The sequence below is a fragment of the Myotis yumanensis genome, unplaced genomic scaffold (assembly GCF_028538775.1).
Source record: "Myotis yumanensis isolate MYYU_CA2020_CCGP unplaced genomic scaffold, mMyoYum1.0.hap1 SCAF_1, whole genome shotgun sequence".
Classification (NCBI taxonomy): Eukaryota; Metazoa; Chordata; class Mammalia; order Chiroptera; family Vespertilionidae; genus Myotis; species Myotis yumanensis.
This window is the reverse complement of record NW_027223752.1, coordinates 30,608,385-30,630,045: the sequence shown is the minus strand read 5'-3', so window position 1 is coordinate 30,630,045 and position 21,661 is coordinate 30,608,385. Positions and strand designations below refer to the sequence as shown.

The following is a 21,661-nucleotide window of genomic DNA, read 5'->3' as shown; positions in this document are numbered from 1 at the left end:
TTCTGTTTATATACTTGCTGAATGACCCAGTATATGCATAGTATAAACATTACACAAAATGTTCTTAAAAATCTGGAGATTCTGAGGCTCTTCTGTGTGATATTTTCATGGCCTAGAATCCCTAGGTGCTGAGATGAGGCTGTAAAACATAAAATTAAATCAAATGGCTTTTATGTAGGATTGCTGAGCGTTCCTGTTGCTCCATAAACTTGCCAGTCAATTTTTTAAAAATTTGCAACTCTGGCCCTGGTCAGGTAGCTCAGTTGGTTAGAGCATCATCCCAATACATCAAGGTTGTGAATTCAAACCCAGGTCAGGGCACATACAAGAATCAACCAATGAATGCATAAATAAGTGGAACAATAAATTGATGTTTCTCTCTCAAAACAAATTAATTTTTTTTTTAAGATTTGAAAATAAAATTTTTTTGGCAGCTCATTATGATTTTATTTTGCATAACTATGATTACTATAAAGTTCCTCTTTAGCAAAGAAATTGTCTTTTGGGTTGTCTGTAATTTTCTTATTGATATGTAGGAGTTATTTATATATTCTAAATATGATCCCTTTATAGACTATACAGATTGCAAAATTTCTTTTCCACTCATAATAGGTCCAAGAGTGACAATCCACTGATTATTATTATCACTCTGTGTGTAAAGACTAATTAGTGTCAGTGCTATAAGCAACCACCAGGGGGAAACAACACTTTCTCATTATTATACAAAGCAATTAAAAACAGCCTCCATGTACAAATTTCATACAAAACACTTATAAGTTCTTAAAAATAATCTAAATAAAATGATTGTTGTTTCCAAGATTCATGTACGTTTAACACTACCACTTCTCTTGAACTTAAGAAAAAGCCTTTGATGGAAGGTGAAAATAACTAAAATGCAGTTATATTAAATCACTTAAAATGTATCTGGTAAGTTACCCATCAAACTGCTCTTTACTGGTCAGACTTTCTCCCAAGTCAGGTGACATTTTAGTTTTTCTGAAAAACTGCCTTCTTGCCAAAATTTCTCCAGACTTTAGGTCTCTTAGGAAATTTAAATTAATGATTAATATACTTATATAACACTATATGCTCTCTAAGGGAAGAGTCTATGTCTCTAATCTTATTAATCCTCACCCGAGGATATTTTTCCATTGATTTCTAGAGAGAGTAGATGGAGGAGAGACGGAGAGACAGAGACAGAGACAGAGAGAGAGAGAGAGAGAGAGAGAGAGAGAGACACACACACACACACACATCAACTAGTTGCCTCCTGAATGCACACTAACCAGGGCCAGGGAACTTGCAACCAAGGTTATATGTCCTTGACCAGAATCAAAACCAGGACCCTTCAGTCTGCGGGCCGACCCTCTATGCACTGAGTCTAACCTGCTAGGGCATATGTCTCTATTCTTATAGGTATGTAGGATCACATTCTTTCAAATGCAAAATGCTACCTCTGATTTGAGATATTGTGTAGATTCTAAGTAAATGTTAATCTAATGAGTCATTTACTAGTTCTTAAGATTTCATTTAAATTGGGTTTTCAGTTAAATAGCAATCAATTCAAATATCACTTTCTAAAAACAGAGTTCTGTTAAGGAACAAGAAGAAATTTCTAATGTGGTCCACCATATTTAAAAATATTTTTTAAACTGTGGTAAAAGGTCCATCATCTTTTACATCAAATTTGTGGGGTTAAACATTTTTTTTAAATGTGTAACAACAGAAATAGAACTCAGATCTTAACATTAAGTGAAAATGCTTGGTAGGCTAAACATGCTGCGTCATGTAGGGCAAAATGCGGAGAGAATTCTATTTTTTATAAGGTAAATGAGTAACTAATTGGCTTCCTAAACATTAACTAGTCTCAGAAGATTGTACTTTGGACAAAGTGAAGGATACAGAGTGACTACAACTGCTTAATGGCACTATAAATGATCATTAGGAATTAAAAAGACGTATGAGCTTACATTTAAGCTTGTAAAAGTTTTACCTTAGTTTTTTCATCCACAACTCTGAGTCCATCTGCTGATACCCACAGGACTGCCTTAACAGCTTTCTTTCCAGTCTTTTAAGAGAAACCAAAAAGAAAGGAGAGAGACACACACATATAATGTATATTTTAAAAAGTCATCTTCCATAGAAAACACTGACTTCTGCCTTCCAAAATTCACATGTACAAATGGAGTCCAGGAGAGGTGCCCAAAGCCATATACTCAAACCAAACTGCAGAAACATTCAGGAAAAGACAAGCCAAAGCCATTATTTTAGAAACGCAATGCAAAACAATACAATAAAAATAAGTACAGGGGAGGGGATATATTAAAACCAAGATAACACGTTCCATAAAGGGCAAAGAATTCATAAGTAGATTCTTCACTCATTTAAAAAATAAACCAAGAAAATCACAAGTCAGATAAATTTAAACACATAAGGAGTTACACCACAAGTAGCTTCTACGAGTGTATTTAGAGTAGGAAGTAGTACATGAGTCTAAATTGAAATGCTGACCGTTCTACTACCCTGTGACCCCAATGTATACAGCAGGACCTTGATCATCTGAAATTTTCATGTTAAAAACCCAATAATTTTTCATTCTTTCTTTAAACCATTATTTTTTTCTTCCAGGATTAAGACAGAACTAGTTTAGTTTTTAATTTGACATAAAATGCACGGAGACATTTTGGAGACATAGGAGAATTAAAAAACTGTTGAAAATATTGTTATAACATGAATTCTTTTTACTGCTAAGAAAAGACTTCTTTTGCACATAAGAATCACATGGGAAAAAGCTTATATATGAGATTTCTCCTGTGATGGAATGAAAACAGGAGAGTGGGAGTTTGTAATAGCAATTTAACAGCTTTCTTTCTTTCTAACTGCTCCAAGGATATGAGCAAAATAAAGCAAAAGCAAAGTGAGGGCTGAGAATAGATATCAAAACATCATAAAAAGTATATATCAAAAGGGACCAGGTACTAAAAGTTGGAGCAGCAGCTTCTAGAAGGGACAAGGAAAGATAAAGAAACGTCTACCATTCTCCTGTGTGTGTGTCCAAACCCAACACTCCTCGGTAGGAAAGGAATGGCCTTATTTGAATGAGCTGTGTGATCCACCCGGACTCATCATCTCCATCACTACCACACATCTGAGGAGAGCCTATTATATGCCAGACAGTGGAAATACTGTACTTGAATTCACACAGCCCATTGAAAGGTGACACTCAGATAAACAAAAAATACAGTGATGAGTGCTACAGAACTGAAAACAATCCTATATAATAAAACCCTGCTACGCAAATTGACTAAAAGGCGGAATGACCAGTTGCTATGACGTGCACTGACCACCAGGGGGCAGATGCTCAATGCAGGAGCTGCCCCCCAGTGGTCAGTGCATTCCCACAGAAGCTGGGCTCATGGCTGGCAAGCGCAGTGGCAGTGGTGGGAGCCTCTCCTGCCTCCGCAGCAGCGCTACAGACCCCTCGGTGGACATTCCCTGAGGGGTCCTGGACTGCGAGAGGGCACAGGCTGGGCTGAGGGGACCGCCCCCACCCCCAGTGCACGAATGCCATGTGCCGGGCCTCTAGTGTATAATGATATCAGAAAGCAGGCATGGTCAAATCTGTGGAATCAAAGAAGGTTATTCAAAGGAGAAGACAGAACTGGGTACTAAAATAATTTTTTTAGATGTCCCAGATGGGGGTAAGGAGGGAGGGAACTGACCAAAGTAGTGGACATACCAGGCAGAAAAAACAGCAATACTGGACATGGCAAATCTGGGCTCTATAAATATTGGCTTGAAAGTATGATGAGTGAGCAAGGCATGGTGAGAGATAAAGAGTAAGAAAGGCCTAGGCACGGAGGGCTTTACATAAAATGCATGGAGTAACTAATGAATTCCATCTTAATTCTGGGGGCAATTAGGAGCTACTGGAGGAATTTAAACACAATTAAACAGATTTTCATTTTTAAAACATCACTCTGGCAGCAGGGTAGAGGGGTTGGAAAGAAACTGATAGGAGGCAAAAAGACCACAAGATTTCAGGTGCGAGAAAATGAGGTTGAGCTTCTTGATTAAGACTGGGATGGAGAGGAGAAAGTTTTACATGGTAATTGTAAGGGAGAAGTTGAGGATTCCTATCAGGTTCCTGGCTTGGGTAACTGGCTAGAGAGGTTAAATAAGAAAGAGAATAAAGGAGCCTGGCTGGTGTGGCTCAGTGGTTGAGTGTCAACCCATGAACCAGGAGGTCAGGGTTTGATCCAGGTCAGGGCACGTTGCAGGCTAGATCCCCAGTAAGGGGCATGCAGGAAGCAGCCAATTGATGATTCTCTCTCATCATTGATGTTTCTATCTCTCTCTCCTTCTCCCTTCCTCTCTCTGAAATCAGTAAAAACATGTTTTAAAAAGAGAGAATAAAAGAGATGCAAAAACAAGTTTGAGAAGGGGAAGAATAAGACTTCAATTTTGGACAAGCAAAATTTGAGATGTCTGTGCAACATCAAGGTGAAGATGTCCAACAGGTAATTGAAAAATAGGTCTGAAGCTCAATAGAGAACTCTAGATGGAATTTTAAATTTGAGAGACATTAATCATGGGAATAATAGAAGGGCCAAGGCTAGAAGAGACTATCAATAATGAAAGAAGTAGGAAAAGGAGTTAAGTCCTTGAAATATAAGAAAAGAAATAACCAGAAGGACAGGAAAATGGGTGATTGAAACTAAGGGAGAAGGGTTTCAAGAAGTAATGGGGTGGTCCAAAATGTCAAATGTTGCAAAGTGATCAAGTTTGAAAAGATGTGAAAAGTGTCCATTTGATTTAGCAATGAAGACACAATATAGTGATAGAGGTTGTGTGATTAGTTTTATGTGTCAAATTGGCTAGGCTATGGTTGCTCAGTTGTTTGGTCAAACACAAGTTTAGATGTTGCTGTGAAAGTATTTTGTAGGTGTGATTAACATTTACAATCAATGGACTTTAGGTAAAGGAGATTACCCTGATAATATGGTGGAAGAGGACTAATCCAATCAATTGAAGGCTTTAAGGGTAAAAACAGAGGTTCCTCCCGCCCCCCACCCGCCCCAGAAGAAATTCTGCCTGAAGTCTGTAATACTAAAATTCTACCTGCGTTTCCAGCCCGCTGGCCTACCCTACAGATTTCAGACTTGCCAGCCCCAACAATTGTATGAGCCAATTCTTAAAATCAATACCCGCTCTCTAACTAAATATATGTAGAGATAGATAATCTAAATACATATGAGAGAGAAACAGATGGTGGCTCTGTCTCTGGAAGGTCCTGATGAATACAGAGGTGGAAGACAGACTAGAATGGGCTGAGAAGCAAATGAGAGGCAAGAAGAGTCTTGGAGCATTAAATACGCTCTTTGAAAAAGCTTATTTACAAAAAGGAGGGGTATAGGGTAATGGGGGAGAGGCACATGATCAAGGGAAGTCTTTAAGAATTGTGATAAACTAGCATGATGTACCAACAACAGAATGAAGATAAATATGAATCTAAATTCAGTGCCACTATTCATAAGCTCAGTAAGTTATGCAGTCTTCTGAGCTTCCATTTCTTCATCTGTAGCAGGGTTGGTAAAAGGATCAGAGATATATGCAGTACCTGGAATTTAACAGGGTAATGAATAATTGATAGCCATTTATCATTATGTTACTAATAAACTTGAAAAAAAACCTCCCAACAGTAAAGCTTCTTGAAAGAGTGATATCTTCAACAACAAATCATGCTTACATGCTGAATGGGAAAAGCGGTGGAAAGATGGAGACTGAAAGCCCTCCTAGAAAAAGAGAAGAATAATTTAGAAAACAGAATCATCCAGGAGGTGGGATGGGATGGGACTAGAGTACAAGTTTTAAACAGAAAGAAAGACGTCCCCTTCCTTGAAATGGAGGGATGGAGTGAGGCTAAATAGAAATGAAGATAGATTTGTAAAGGAGGGAGTGGCAAGTTGAGGAAGTTTACTTGAGAGAGCCACAAATTTATCTGTGAAGGAAATGAGATCACTTGCTTTACTTGGCTAGCGAGAGGAAGGGAGACATGCAGAGTAAGAGAAAGATTGACAATAGCCGTCTGGAGGCAGTATAGCACAGGAACTCAGAGCACAAACCCTGAAACCAGGCTGCTGTCTGGGTTTGAATTCTGGTTCTGCCACTTACAATATGACCAAGGGCAAACTACTCCACTTTTCTATGCTTCAGTTTCCATACCTGTATAATGATGCTAATAATCTTACATACCTCGTGGGATTATTATGAGGATTAAATGAATTAACATATGTAAAAAGTTTAGAACTAGGGTGGGTCATATAATTTTCTGTCCAAACTGGGAGCCTTTTGAAAGTGAAACAGGTGTCACATTGGGGCTGTTCCGGGAAAACTGGGACAATCATCATCCCACCAACGGTAACTGCCCATATGTACCAGCACTTAGGTAGCAGTCAGGAGTCCGCTAGAAGGTAGTTCTGTGAGGGCAGGCTTATTTCCGTCACTGCTATATCCCTGGAGCCCAGGACAATGCCTGGTACAGAGCCGGACTTTGAAGGAATAAATGTGCTAAATATCTGCTGGAGGAAATAGGAAACTGTTGATTAGTGACACAGAAGACTGTCACTGGCACTGAAAATCCTGTGTAAGAAATTTAAATTTGAAGTTTTATTCATCTTCTTACTGATTACTACAATTATAGCCTGCAATATTCAATATCTGAGCCAATAGATAAATAAATATACTTCAAGGAGTTGGGAGGCTGAAGGTGGGAAAAATAAAAGGCCATTTTAAAATGGGATTGTTCCCCATTTATTCTCCTTATCATATATAGGGAATTATAACATTTTCTTAGCCCAATTACACTGTCATAGAAACATGTCTATTTTTGAAGCATGCCTTTTTCTTTTTCTTGAGAGGAAGGGGGGAGAGAGAGAGAGGTAGAGAGAGAGAGAGAGAGAGAGAGAGAGAGAGAGAGAGAGAAGCATCAATCGATGTGAGAGAGAAATATTTATTGGTTGCCTCTCACACACACCTCACCCGGATCAAACCCACAACCTGGGTATGTGCCCTGACCAGGGATCGAACCAGCCACTTTCTGGTGTACGGGATGAAGCTCCAAACAACTGAGCAACACTGGCCAGGGCTTGAGGTATGTCTTTAAAATGGTGGTGTGCTAACCTATCAGTTAGGTACTGTATTTGTCATATTTCATGGCCTCTGATCTCTCTAAAGAGGGGAAGAAAACAAATATAAAGTCTTTCTGTATTTGTTCATACACCTGGGTGCTGGTACTCAGATGTCACTCTAGTTTGCCACTTACACCAGATACTGAGATACTAAGGCTCAAAGAACCTGTAGCTAAATTAAGTTCAGACTTCCCTCCCAGATTCTATAGTAGCAATGCTTCTGTATTATTTGTGAACTTTAGTCTTTTATTCTGATAATATAAACTAGGATTCCTAAGAAACTTTTAGAAAATGATAAAAGTCACAGAGAGAAGGTAAAAGTTTTTGCTTTTGTTTGCCCTAAAACTATACACTTAAGCTAATCCCAAGGAGCTAAAAACAAGTTAGCTAACCAAACAGCAATAAAATAAAATAAAATAAATAAAATAAAAATAACTAAGTATAAAGTGTAGAATTTACATACATCTTAGTGATGCAAACACCCTTTTTTTTTTTTTTTGAGAATAAAGTAAGTTTATTCAGGTAGAGAAAAAGAAAGAGGCCAGGTCGTGGGTGCTGCTATGAAAAAAGCGAAAAGTACATGTCCACTAGAGAGTGAGTTTGCCACAAACATCTCTTTAAAAAAAAAAAGACTAGTTACTACTTCAGAAACTAATAACAATGAGGTAGGGGTAATGCAGGTGAGAGACATTCAGAATTATTTCATCACCACTGTTCCAACACTTTCTATTTTAATAATAATTTCAAGGTTATAGGTAGAATTCACACTGACTAGTGTCAATGTACAAAAAACACAGTTTTACAGAAAAGAGAAAATTGCTTATTCTTTGAGGGAAGAAAATGAATCTAACATGGAGAGCACTTCGAATTTAATTGGTGAAATCTGAGTAGAAGGCTCAAGCTCACCTATGAGTGAAAGATGACAAATGTAAGTATAACTTTCAGGTAACCACTCAACTCTCTAAATATCCAACTTAGAATTTTAAAATTGTCATCTGCCTTAAATACCTTTTACTATGGGTAGATATAAACCAACACAGAAATTAAGCAAGCTGATATTGGAGGAAATTATAGCAGGTAGTGAGTAGATCCATTACAATTTACTAAGTCAGGAAACTTACACTGCAAGAGAAATGCACAGGCAATCTTAACATGAAAACACCAGTGAAGAAACACAATGGTTGTAAAAATAACACAGAAATAATAACAAAACAAGCTCAGTTCACTGTAAGATCACTCTCTCTAAATTTAAAAGCTACTCACAATAAAAGGCAATTGAAATAACTAATTACAATAAAGAATGCCATCTCCCTATCTATAAACCTATCTCCAGTAGACACCATTTTAAAAAGAAATTGAAAAAGGATGAAGATCACAAGTTAGTGATATCCTCAGTAGGCTGAAAGATCCTTACAGTTGATCTTTCATTTTACATATTGGTGTTAGCTAGGAAAGTTCTTCAGGTCTCCAATTGGAAACATAAGTTTTTAAATTGTTTAAATCAAAGATTGACAAAACTTTTTATGTGAAGGACCAGATAAATATTTAAGGCTTTGCAGGCCATACGTTCTATGCTATGACTACTTAACTCTGCCACTGTAGCACAAAAGCAGCCATAGACAATAGTAAACAAATGGACATGGCTTTGTTCCAATAAAACTTTATTCAACAAAACAAGTAATGTGTCACAGATGCCAACCTGATATAAATCATTGTGATCCCTGAAAAGTGAACATTAATTAATCTTTTTGAAAAGGTAATTCATGATATTAAAATCTTAAACCTGTTTAGAATTATGTCCCTGAATCATTTTTCTTTTCCATTTTGTTGTTTTCAAATGTGTTTATGTCCTATTATTTTAAACTATGACTCAGATCTCAGGTGCTTTCCAACTCTAAAGTTCTATGATTCCCAAAATCCCAGTGAGGTAAGAGCATGCAATTAAATAACATAAACAGAAGTAATATTTGGAGGCAAAACAATTCTGCTGGGCATATAAGAGCAAAAAGGTTAAGCAGATGTCCTTAGGTAAGCCGACGTAAAGAAATGCTATCAACACACATGGAAGCATAATTTGGCATAGCTATGAGGTGTTACAAAGCAACAGCAGCCACCAGTTCAGGCAGCAGGGGCAGAGCATGTCACTCTTTCTGAGTAACAGAGATTTGCCATTCTAGTTTACAAAGCTTTCTGCTACAAACCAAAGAGGCCATCAAGGTACCCAATTTGTAGAGAATCATGGATTAGTCTTTTTGTCACACCTACACACAGATAACCATCATTACAGAGTAATAATATATTCACAGACAACCATGATATGGTGTGCCTTGTAATAAATGAAGAGACTTCTTTCCTTTTGTAGGAAACATGGCTTCATTTTAAAACATGACAAGGGCCTGAAAATCTTGTAGTTTGATGACATTTGAATTTCTGAATGTAATTGTGTAATAAACAGATTTTGTCTTATCATTCTAAGATACAGTGAGTATTCCCCAAAGGACAAAGCAGTGAAGGGAAAGAAATGCAGCTTTCTCCAGGATTTGAGACTGGCACTATCTCTCTAATGACTGCTTCATTGAAAGTGCAGTAAGTTTTCATCTGGGACACCAAATTATACTATTTCCTGCATTTTCTTAACTGAGAGAGGCCTTTAGAAGCATTTTTTTGGGGAAAATAAGGATGGTAGCATATCATGAACCAAAAAGCAAAGGAGAGAAATTTGGAGGCAATTTAGCTCTCCTAATTTGCCAAATCACTTTTAATTGAGGAGAGGGGGAAAACCCATGAATTATTCTAATATTAAATTCATATTTCAAACGTTTGTAATAGCAGAAATGAAAAATCCATAGGCATCTCAAATTTAATCTCTTCAAAACCAAATTCATCATACCTCTTGTCACAATGAATGATTTCCCCATCCCTTGGTCATCCATGCCTGAAACTTGGGTCTTATCTTCTGTTTCTTTCGTATATCCCTAAGTTAAATGAATGATCGAGTTGGTCTCCTCCTCCCGGTGATTCTGTTAATGCTGTTCCTTCTGTCTGAAATGCCTTTCTCTTTTAAGTTTAACTGGAACTCATAGTTTTAAGTCAGCCTTAGGTGCTATTTCCTCCCAGAAACCTTCATCACAACCTCTCACATTCTTCCTTTGCTCTATTGCAGCGGTTCTCAACCTGTGGGTCTCGACCCCTTTGGCGGTCGAACAACCCTTTCACAGGGGTCGCCTAAGACCATCCTGCATATTAGATATTTACATTACAATTCATAACAGTAGCAACATTATAGTTATGAAGTATCAACGAAAATAATTTTATGGTTGGGTCACAACATGAGGAACTGTATTTAAAGGGCCAGAAGGTTGAGAACCACTGTCTATTGGTACGTTAATGTTACACAATTTGCTAACCATTTTTTAAATGTCTGATTTCTCCCACTACAAGGTGAACTTGAAACCAGTGTATCTGTCATTCATTCATTTTTTTTCATTCACTAACTCAAATATTTTGGAGCAATTACTGTAGATCACCTACTATGCTAGGCATTGAAGACTCAGCAGTGAACAAAACTTTAGATGAGGACCTCAGTCCTCAGAGTTATGTTTTAGTGAAGAAGAGATGAACAATAAGCAGAATGTGTGGTATGACAAATGGTGATATGCCCAATCAAAGAAAAATAAAGCTAGGAAGGGAAATAGTGTGTGTATATGGAGGAGCATGGTATTAGGAATTTAAAATAGGGTCCTCACTGAGAATGGGGCTTTTGGACAAAGAATGGAAAAATACAGCAAGTGCAAAGGTTGAGGTGGAAGCACACCTGGTGTGCTCAAGGAATAGCAAGGAGACTAGCTAGTGTGGATGGAACAGAGGGGTGAGAGTGAGAGTGGGAGAAGACAGGAAAAGGAACAGAGGGAATTCATGTATAGTGGCCTACAAGGCCCAAAAGGCTCTGATTAGGTCAGGAAACTACTGAAGGATCTGGGACAGTGGAGCAACACAATCAGACTCCTGTCTTAGAAAGATCACTCAGGCTGATATCCTGAGAACAGATGGCAGGGGAGCAACAATGAAAACAGAGGAAACAGAACACTACTGCAATGATTCAGCTGAAAGGAGAAGCTGGCTTGGACCAGGGCAACAGTGGTGGAGATAGTGAGACAGAAACTGTTGATGGAATGGATATAGGGTATAGAAGAGAGAGAAGTAACGATAAGATCCAGAATTTTTGGCTAGAGCACAGAGACAGAGTTGCTGTATATGAGTTGGGGAAGATGAGGGGAGATTAACTTGGGAGAGAAAGATAGAATTTTGGTTAGTGTGCGCTATCTGGTGTGAAATGTTTAATGATAATGATAACGATACCTAACACCCACTATGGCAAAGTTTCATACACTTTGCTTATACTTAGTCATTTAATCTTTAAAACAATCCCATGAGGTTGGTATTATCATTATCTTTTTTTAAAATAGATTTTTATTGATTTCAGAAAGGAAGGGAAAGGGAGAGACAGAAACATCAATGTCAAGAACCACCAATCAGCCGCTCCCTGCACGTCCCCCACAGGGATCCAGCCTGCAACTCGGGCATGTGACCTGACCAGAATTGAACTGTGACCTCCTGGTTCATAGGTCGATGTTAAACCACTGAGCCACGCTGGTGGGCTATTATCTTTTTTTTTTCATAGATGGAAAAACTGAGGTACAGAAAGTTAAGAACCTTTCCCAAGGTTACAAGCTAGTAAGTGGTTGAACCAGGATTAAATGCAAACAATCTGGCCCCCCAGATTCTGTGCCCTTGACCTCTATGCTATACTGCTTCTAATATATAAACCACTATGGATTTTGGGGAAGATGTCTGGAGATAAAAATTTCAAACTCACAGCACTAGAGACAATATTTAAACCCATGACACTATGAGATCATCAAGGAGAAGTAGAGAAGAGTTCACAGAGGTAGGCAGCATTATATATATATATATATATATATATATATATATATATATATATACACACACACACACACACACACACACACACACACACACACAGAGGCCCGGTGCACAAAAATTTGTGCACTCGGGGGGGTCCCTCAGTTCGGCCTATGCCCTCTTGCAGTCTGGGACCCCTCAGAGGATGTCCACCTGCTGCCTTAGGCCTGCTCCCTGGGAGACTGGGCCCAAGCTGGCAGTCAGACATCACTCTGGTAGCCCGGCAGCCCTCAGGGGATGTCCACTTACCAGCAGGGAGCAGACCTAAGCTGTAGTCGGACATCCTTAGTGCTGCTGAGGCGGGAGAGGCTCCTGCCACCACTGCTGTGCTGGCAGCCATCAGCCTGGCTTGTGGCTGAGCAGAGCTCCCCCTGTGGGAGCGCACTGAACACCAGGGGACAGCTCCTGCATTGAGCATCTGTCCCCTGGTGGTCAGTGTGTGTCATAGTGACCAGTCATTCCCAGTCATTCTGCTGTTAGGGTCAATTTGCATATTACCCTTTTATTATATAGGATAGAGGCCTGGTGCATGGGTGGGGGCCGGCTGGTTTGCCCTGAAGGGTGTCCCAGATCAGGGTGGGGGTCCTGCTGGGGTGCCTGGCCAGCCTGGGTGAGGGGCTGATGGGTGTTTTCAGGCTGGTCACACCCCCTTCAGGGTGGGGGTCCCCACTGGGGTGCCTGGCCAGCCTGGGTGAGGGGCTGATGGCTGTTTGCAGCTGGTCACACCCCCTTCAGGGTGGGGGTCCCACTGGGGTGCCTGGCCAGCCTGGGTGAGAGGCTGATGGTTGTTTGCTGGCTGGTCACACCCCCTTTAGGGTGGGGGTTCCCCACTGGGGTGCCTGGCCAGTCTGGGTGAGGGGCTGAGGGCCGTTCTCAGGCTGGCCAAGCTCCCTGGCGACGGAAGCTCCCAGCCTCTCCTCTTTTTCTTTTTTAATTCTGGGATTTATTTACCTTCTATAATTGAAACTTTGTAGCATTGAGAGGAGCTCAGAGCCGGCCAGGGCGGGTGGGAGGGAAGCTTGGCTTCCTCCGTTGCAAGCCTGCTTGCTCCAGCTCTGTGGCCATGGCCGGCTGAAAGCAGGTATCTGGGGTTTATTTATCTTCTATAATGGAAACTTTGTTGCTTTGAATGGAGCTCAGAACCGGCCGCAGCAGGTGGGAAGTTTGGCTTCCACCATCATTGGGGCAACCAAGCCTCCTGCTTGCTCCAGCTACGTGGCTGCCGGCCGTCATCTTGGTTGAGTTAATTTGCATATAGTCGCTCTGATTGGCTGGTGGGCGTGGCTTAAGGTGTAAGCGTAGGTACGGTCAATTTGGATGTTTGTCTTTTTATTAGTGTGTGTATGTATGTATGTATATAATACACACACACACACACACACACACACACACACACACACACCCTAATATGCAAACAGATCGAACAGCCGAACAACTGGTCACTATGACATGCTCTGACCACCGGGGGGGTGTGTGGAACATAGCGGGTGTTGGCCAGGGTGGGATGGTGGAGCAGATGAACGGGGGTGCCAGACCAAGGCGGGGCGCCAGTCACTGTCTTTGGGATGAGTCTCTGGTGGTTACTGAAAATTCTTTGCTCCCGTGCTCCACAGTCCCGCCCGGCGCTCACACCTGCTGCTGGCGCTGGTGCCGCTGCTTGTACCCACTGCCGGTGCCTGCCAGCCCTGATCACCCGAGGGCTTCTCCACCTCCCCATGCTCCTGAGGGGCGATTGGGGCAGCAGCCACCGCTCACACCTGCGGCTGGCACCGGCCCCAATCAGCATGTGGGAGCAGTGGCAGTGGGAGTGGGGCTGCCAGCAGACAAGGGACCTTAGGCCGTGGCAGGAGGGGGCTGGGGAGGGGCGCAGAGAATGGGCCGAGAGCCACCCCTGTGCCCAATGCAGCCTTGAGGCCCACAGATCCTTTCAAGGTGCACAAATTTGTGCACTGGGCCCCTAGTCCTATATAATAGAAGGCTAATATGCAAACTGACTGAATGGTGGAATGACCAGTTACTATGATGCGCACTAACCACCAGGGGGCAGACACTCAATCCAGGAACTGCCCCCTGGTGGTCAGTGTGCTCCCACAGGGGGAGCGCCGCTCAGCCAGAAGCCGGGCTCACGGCTGGTGAGCGCGGTGGCGGTGGCGGGAGCCTCTCCCGCCTCCACGGCAGCACTAAGGACCCCTTGGGGGACATCCCCCAAGGGCTCCTGGACTGCGAGAGGGCTAAGGGTCCTCCCCACCCCCCCGCCCGAGTGCACGAATCTCGTGCACCGGGCCTCTAGTAAGAAATAGACAAGAGTATGATCTCTGAACTCCAAGGAACTGGGGTGTTTCAAGGCAGGCGGAGGAATGGGTTATGTCAAATGGTGCTGATAGGTTGGATGACAAGAACACTGGAAGAGAGGAAGAACTGAGGAGTGGTGAAGGCAAAAGCCTGATTAAATGAGTTTAACAAAGGATGGGAGAGCAGGAACTGAAAGCACCAAGAAGATACCTTTTTTTTTTTTTAAAGGATGGTTTGTGTTTTATGCTAATGGATGATCCACTAGACCAGCGGTTCTCAACCTGTGGGTCGCGACCCCTTTGGGGGGGTCGAACGACCCTTTCACAGGGGTCACCTAAGACCATCGGAAAACACATATATAATTACATATTGTTTTTGTGATTAATCACTATGCTTTAATTATGTTCAATTTGTAACAATGAAATTGGGGGTCACCACAACATGAGGAACTGTATTAAAGGGTCACGGCATTAGGAAGGTTGAGAACCACTGCACTAGACAAAGAAAACTGATTGTGGAGGAAACAGAGGGTAGCATTGCTAGAATAAGGAGGAGCTGGAATAATCAGAATCTACTGGAGGAGCTGGCCTCAGCCAGCAGCAGGTGCATCCTGGTATAGGAGGGAAAAGAGAGCATACAGGCATGGATGCAGGTAGGTGAGTAGATTTGGAAGTGCCACATGGGAGTTTTCTTCTGATTGAATCTATTTTTTCAGTGAAGTAGGAGGCAAGGTGATCAGCTGAAAGAGAGAACAAAGTAAGAAATTCTGGAGGTTTAAGAAAAGAGAAGGAGGTGCCAAATAGTCATCTAAAAATAGAGTAAATGGACTAAAAAAATATAGACTGTCTTGTATCTGGATAGCCTAGCACAGTCCCTAGCATGTCTTGGCCACCAGCTATGACTTGAAGCTTGAGAACCACTGGGTTTTTCATAAATACCAATTTTAAAAAACTCCTAGGTTATTGATTTTTTTAAATCTAGAAAAGGTCTGTGACCAGGGCATGTGACATACTAGTTGATTATGTCACAGGAAAAAATGAAACCAAGGATGAATGGAAATCTTCTGATTACTCTTGGGACTTTTTGTTTTTCTTCAGGAATGTGTTATAATGTATTTCAAAAAGAAAAATAAACCAAATCCTAAAAGATGTATCAATAAAATGCAAGGAAAATAAAATTTAAAGAAGGGCATGGCAATTTAAAAAACAGGAAGGAATGAAAGGAAAGAGGCAGCAGCTATTCTAATACTTTTAAAGAAAAGGATCCAGAATGAAAATAAGCACTAAGCACAATTTGTCACAGAGGAGAAATTTGGGAAATCTAAAATAGAATGAAGATGAGAGTATCCTGATTTAAGTGGGTCATAAGTACCATGAAATGTCTTATTCTTGAGAATTAGGTGAAATCAATATCACCATGCATTATGTTTAAACCATGAATTCTCTAAAACATAATCATTTTTACGATGGCATTTAATAATCATGAAAGCATAAAAACCATATTTGGCAGTACATTAACAGGATTTGCTACAAAAGATATATTTTGGGTGATTTTTATACAGTTTGACATGGTTACCCACTCCTTCCTAAATCAAAGTGACATAATAGCCTTGGGAGGAGTTCACAAACTCTACAGGGTTAGAAACAGGTAATAAAATGAGAGAAGCCGGCTGAGTGTAAGGACAATAAGAAGTTGCAGGAACTGTGGCAGACAGACAACCAAACGGCATAGTTGCTAGCTTACTCAGCCCAAGCCACTACTGTTGTCACGTAGAAAGCATGCCATTTTGCCAGACCTTCTAATTCTTTTTAAAAAATATATATTTTTATTGATTTCAGAGAGAGGAAGGGAGAGGGAGAGATAGAAACATCAATGATGACAGAGAATCATTGATCGACTGCCTCTTGCATGCCCCCTACTGGGGATCGAGCCTGCAACCCGTGCATATGCCCTTGACTGGAATTGAACTCAGGACCCTTCAGTCCACAGACCGACGCTCTATCCATTGAGCCAACCCTGCTAGGGCCAGACCTTCTAATTCTTAAAACAGATATCCTACTGTGTATTTGCAAGCTTTCAATGTTTGAAATACTGGCACCCAATTCAAATTTATAAACCATGCACAGGCCATACAACGCATATTTATGGAAAGCAATCAGGCCCTTGACCTGTCTCGTGTCCTCTGCATTAAGCACTTCTTCATTCATTATAATTAAGGTATACCTGAGGAAAGCAAAGGCCAATACTTTTGAATGCGAGAACATCAATATCGGGTAGGTGAAAGAACTCTGCACCAGGTTTCAGAAAACCTTGGTTTCAAGGCAGGCACTGCCATTTACTACCAACTGGGTGACCTCTTTTGAATGAATTCATTCATTTGTAAATGCAGTTTCATGAACTGTATTGTCTAATTCACTGAGCTGTTGTGAGTAGCAAATTGGAAAGTAGGTCAAAGCATATCATAAACTAGAAAGCTCTATATGAATACAAGTAAATGCCTGTAACATAATAGAAAACATATTGGTCTCAGCCACTAGGTTCCTAGCACAGAGCTCCTGAAACCCTTGTAAATTCTTAAGTGATTAAAGCATTATGAGCATCTCCTGTTCTAATATTTGGTCTTTGACCTGTTCCTGAAATAAGGATCCTAAAACTCTTATAAATTCTTAAGTAGTAAGAGCACTAGGAGCATCTTTTGTTCTAATGAGACGACTCTGGGGGCGGGGGGCTGGTCACTAGTAAGAACAAGCCGTGATTAGAAGCTTGGAATTTTCAGCCCCACTCCCTATCCTTCAGAAAGAGAAGAGGAGCTGAAAAAGGAATAACTGATCATGCCTACGTGAGAAAGTTTCCATAAATCCCAATATTACGAGGTTCAGAGAACTTCCAGGTTGGCAAACACATACACACTAGGAGGGTGACACACCCCAACTCCACAGGGACAGAAGCTCTTGAGCTTGGGACCCTCCCAGACCTCACCCTATGTGTCTCTTCATCTGGCTGTTTATCTTTATCCTTTTTCAAATTCTTTGATAAACTGGCAAACGTGTTTTCCTGAGTTCTGTGAGCTGCTCTGGCAAATTAATCAAACCTGAGGAAGAGATCATGGTAACCTCCAATTTGTAGCCAAACTGGACAGAAGTTGTGAGTAACCTGGGGACCGACTACTTATAATTTGCATCTGACATAGAGTGGGAGCACTGTTGTGGGACTAAACCCTTAACATGTGTGATCTGACATTATCTCTAGGCAGTGTCAGAATTGAGTTAAATTGTAGGACACCCAGCTGGTGTTGCAGAGAATTGCTTAGTGTGGGAAAAATTTACACATATTTGGTGACCAGAATTGAAGTGTTTTGTGTGAATAGTAAGCAGGACACAGGAGAAAAACTCAAGGAGGCAGATTGCACTAAGTTTTTCTAATACAATGGTTTTAAAAAGAGACATAGATGGGAGGTCTAAGCATTTTATATCACCATGTTCAGTCAGTTCCTCATAAAAATAGGAATATAGATTATTTAGCTCATGGGGCTCCTTAAATATACTAAAATTATGAAATCCTTTTTCAAATGTTAAGTGCCCAATAATTACTTGGTAATAGAGTACTGGCCTCGTATGGCCAAATACACGAATGAAGCTGCCTGTAATACCTCCTAAAAAGTTGAGTATATTCCTGACTTCCCTAAAACAATGAGCAATTTAATGCAGCTACTTTGGAAAAAATGATTTCGGGTTCTCAGTGTTTTCCCCCCTTCCCTTTTACAATGGGTTAATACTAGAGCCCGGTAACAGGCCCAGGTGTATCTGTTCCCTATGGCTCAAGTTTCTGGAGGCACTGCACCCATCAGCAGGAACAGGGAAGTGCTGGGTAGTCAGGTCCAGGTAGCAACTTGGTGAAAAGAGGAAGCAGTTCTCCTGGCCATGACTTAAAAATTCAGAATCAGGGCTGATAATTCTTACATCTACCTACTGTTATGCAAATGTTTGATGGAAACATTTCTTGATAACTGTTGTTCTTGTTATCCTGAGATCATTAAATCACATATGATGTAAAGGCTAAGAAAGAGTCAAAATTCATGAGAAACTGTACTGGATAAAAACTCCCTGTTATATGTCCTATGAATTCTTCATTTTCAGCTTTTATCAAACCACAATTGAACTCAATAAAACAAGTCTCTTTCCCCAGCCTATTTCTTGTAAAACAGTGTGAAAGTGAGTTGAATGATGGCAACCTGAAAGATTTAAAAGGCTCCAAAGTAGTTTTGCATTTAAAAGTACACTTCTGATAAGATTATAAGTGATGCTTCCTCCTGCCTCTGTTTTCCAAACTCTTTGAATGACTTTGTAATTTTAAAAATTGTGTATTAGAATAAAATCAGCCTGTCATAAAAATAATTCTCCCTGCAATAACATAAGAAAAAATTCTGATAGTCACATTTATTCATGGGTACCATTATGGGATTACTTAGCATCTTTTAAGGAAATCCTATGGGAGTCAAACTCACTAGTATGATTTAAATATCTCCAAATAAATAAAATGTTAGTTTGAACCACTAAAAAAGACTCTTTTTTTTTTTTTTTTTTTAGTGGAGATTTATTAAAGAACAAGTACAGACTCCCACGTGGGGAGGGGGAAAGAGTCCCAAAAAAGACTCTTTAATGCTTTAACTAATAAAAAAGTAAATTAACTAGAGATAAAGCCAAAGTTAATTACTTACTACCTTTGAAGGAGAAAGAGAATAAAAGTAATTTTCCCAGAAGCTCTTTATTTATTAGCATCTTTCAAGGCTAAATCTTTTAAAGTTCACTTGTAAAATAATAGGAAAACAGAGTGACTATATAGCATAGTGATTAAGAATGTGGGCTCCAGAGTTAGATTATCTGGGTTCAAATCATAGTTTTTACCACTTATTACATCTGTGAATTTAGGTAGATTATTTAGGCTCTGTAGAACTTCACCTGAAATTTAACTTAGATTGAAAAAAATAGCATTGAGTGTAAAATTTGCAATACATTTAATTTTCACTTGAATTTAATATTTCTTTCCACTTCTCTGTCAATATAGAACACTAAATAAAACCCACTTCTAAAAAATTCAACTAATATGAACAGTTTTGCAATATCAAATTAAATTTAACACCTAGTCTTAATAAAGAGACAATCCTTTTTTAACCTACTTTGCTATTGGACTTTCCTAGGAATCATCAGATTTAGTATCAACAGACAAAGTAATACCATAGATAGCAACTTTCCAATTCATTAATTTCCATATATAATCAAATCAATTGCTGTATTACAAAGATACCAAAGTTGTATTTCCTTTAAAAAAAAATATGTCAGTGCTATACTAGGGGTGTAACTCCTTATAAAGCAAGCACAAATGTGGCATCAAACTTACTTTTCCAAAGAAGCCTTTGAAGAACTTCCTTTCCTGGAGGAACAGGGGGACAAGTCGAGCGCTATTATTGTATGGGCTTAATGTCCCAGGGTTTCACACCAATAAGCACATATGGAAGTTGGGTAAAGGGCAAAGTAGGAGAAGGGGAGGGAGTGAGTTTTAAAGAGTTATCCATACCAGAAGTGACATGAAAATGCAGGGAAACATACTACATGGCCTAAGAATCCATGGAAAGAATGAGAAGAAATCAAACCTGTATCCATGCAGAGCAATTAATTAGTTTATAGTCTCTACTTTTAGAACAGAGATTATCCAAATTTGGTAGCAGAGAAAAATATTAGGACATATTGGTTTCGTGAGATTTGCATTTTAAATTTCATAATAGTGAATAGTAAATAGATTAGTTCCATACACATTTTTCAACTGAAAAGTGGAAGTCATCAATTATAAAACCAGTTCACATTCAAACGATCACAAAATCATATAGCAACACATAAAATTCAATTATGAATGTGCAGCAAGGGTCACTGTCAGACTTTTTCTCACTGAGTTCAAGATGTCACTTAGAGAATCCTTACTTATGCAATAGGATTAATCTGTATATGTGCTGATCAATTCCACGGCAATCATGGGGAAATAATAAATATGTTCTATTGCAAATAGAATAAATCTTCTATAAAGAACACAGGCTAATGATTTCACTGGAGCAGAGAAAACAAGCATACGAGAACAAAACCACAGCTGTGGACCACAACTGACATTTAAGGATTAGGGTTTTGTTTTCTTTTTAAATGTTACTATTTTAGAAAAAGAACTTGCATGGACAGTTACAAGTATACAATCCTGAAATTATGCACATGAGACAGACATAGCTATTTATGGTCTCAGCACCAATTTTTAAGTACATACAAACTTTAAAACTGACCACCATTTGAAATCTGAATTTATGCAAAGAAGATGGATTCGAATTTACCCAAGCTAGCTTAAGTTTCTTTACATTTTCTAGACTTCGTTGAATTATACTTTAAGCCTTTACTTTTTATAATCAGTTTTTAATGATGGGCAAATATCTAGAAAAAGACAACTGTCCTAAAATTTGACTCTCAGACAATTTATAAAGTTATTCAAAAACTGAATAGTTTGCTTGCTCCCTAAGTTTTGAAAATGATAAGCAGTATCAAATATTTCTATAAAATGTTTTGAACTTAAGCTGGAAAAATAATAAAGTAATTGGGGTAGTTATCACAATAAGACTGACATTTTATCTCTGCTGCCAAGTTTGATGACCCTAGTTTTGTTAGACTGTGAGCAACCATCAACTTTTAAAGATGCAGCCAAAGTTAACAGATTCACCATTCTTAAGGATAATGAGGTAAGGGAAAGAGATCCATTAATATTTAATTTAGTTTCCAGAAAAGCACTTGTTAAATATGGAGTTTGACTTCTTTTTATAAAAGATCTCGGATGTTAATGAAAAAAGTTGACGTGCAAAATGCATAAAAAGGTAGTTATTAGAGAATATATATTTTTAAACAATTAAGTTATGATTCTTTTACCTGCTAAAACAAAAAAATATATTAGGAAAAAAATATATCAAATAGTGAATAAAAAAATCAACATATTAGAAACTGATAGTATAATGAAACTAGTCTAAACCAAGACAGAGGGAGACACATTTACAGAGACAATGGGAAGAAAAGACCTTTTAAAAGGAAGGGCACTTTGGATCAGTGTCAAGCAAGATAATCAAAGGCCTGATAAATTTTTTACAGAATAGATTGATAAATTACATTACTCCT

General features: G+C 39.5%; 1 protein-coding gene across 11 annotated transcripts in view; it reads right to left on the bottom strand.

The window, feature by feature from the left end:
- NUMB (NUMB endocytic adaptor protein) overlaps positions 1–21,661 on the bottom strand; it is a 136,806-nt gene that overhangs the window by 14,088 nt on the left and 101,057 nt on the right. For 8 of the 11 annotated variants that reach the window (XM_070417066.1, XM_070417051.1, XM_070417114.1 and 5 more), the window contains 2 exons: positions 19,863–19,895; positions 1,994–2,068 (listed from right to left, as the gene is read on the bottom strand). The exons of 1 other annotated variant lie outside the window; for it this stretch is intronic. In XM_070417066.1, coding sequence (XP_070273167.1) covers positions 1,994–2,068; positions 19,863–19,895 — 108 coding nt within the window. The remainder of the gene's footprint in view (positions 1–1,993; positions 2,069–19,862; positions 19,896–21,661) is intronic. 2 more of the 11 variants (XM_070417101.1, XM_070417120.1) reach the window with 1 other exon arrangement.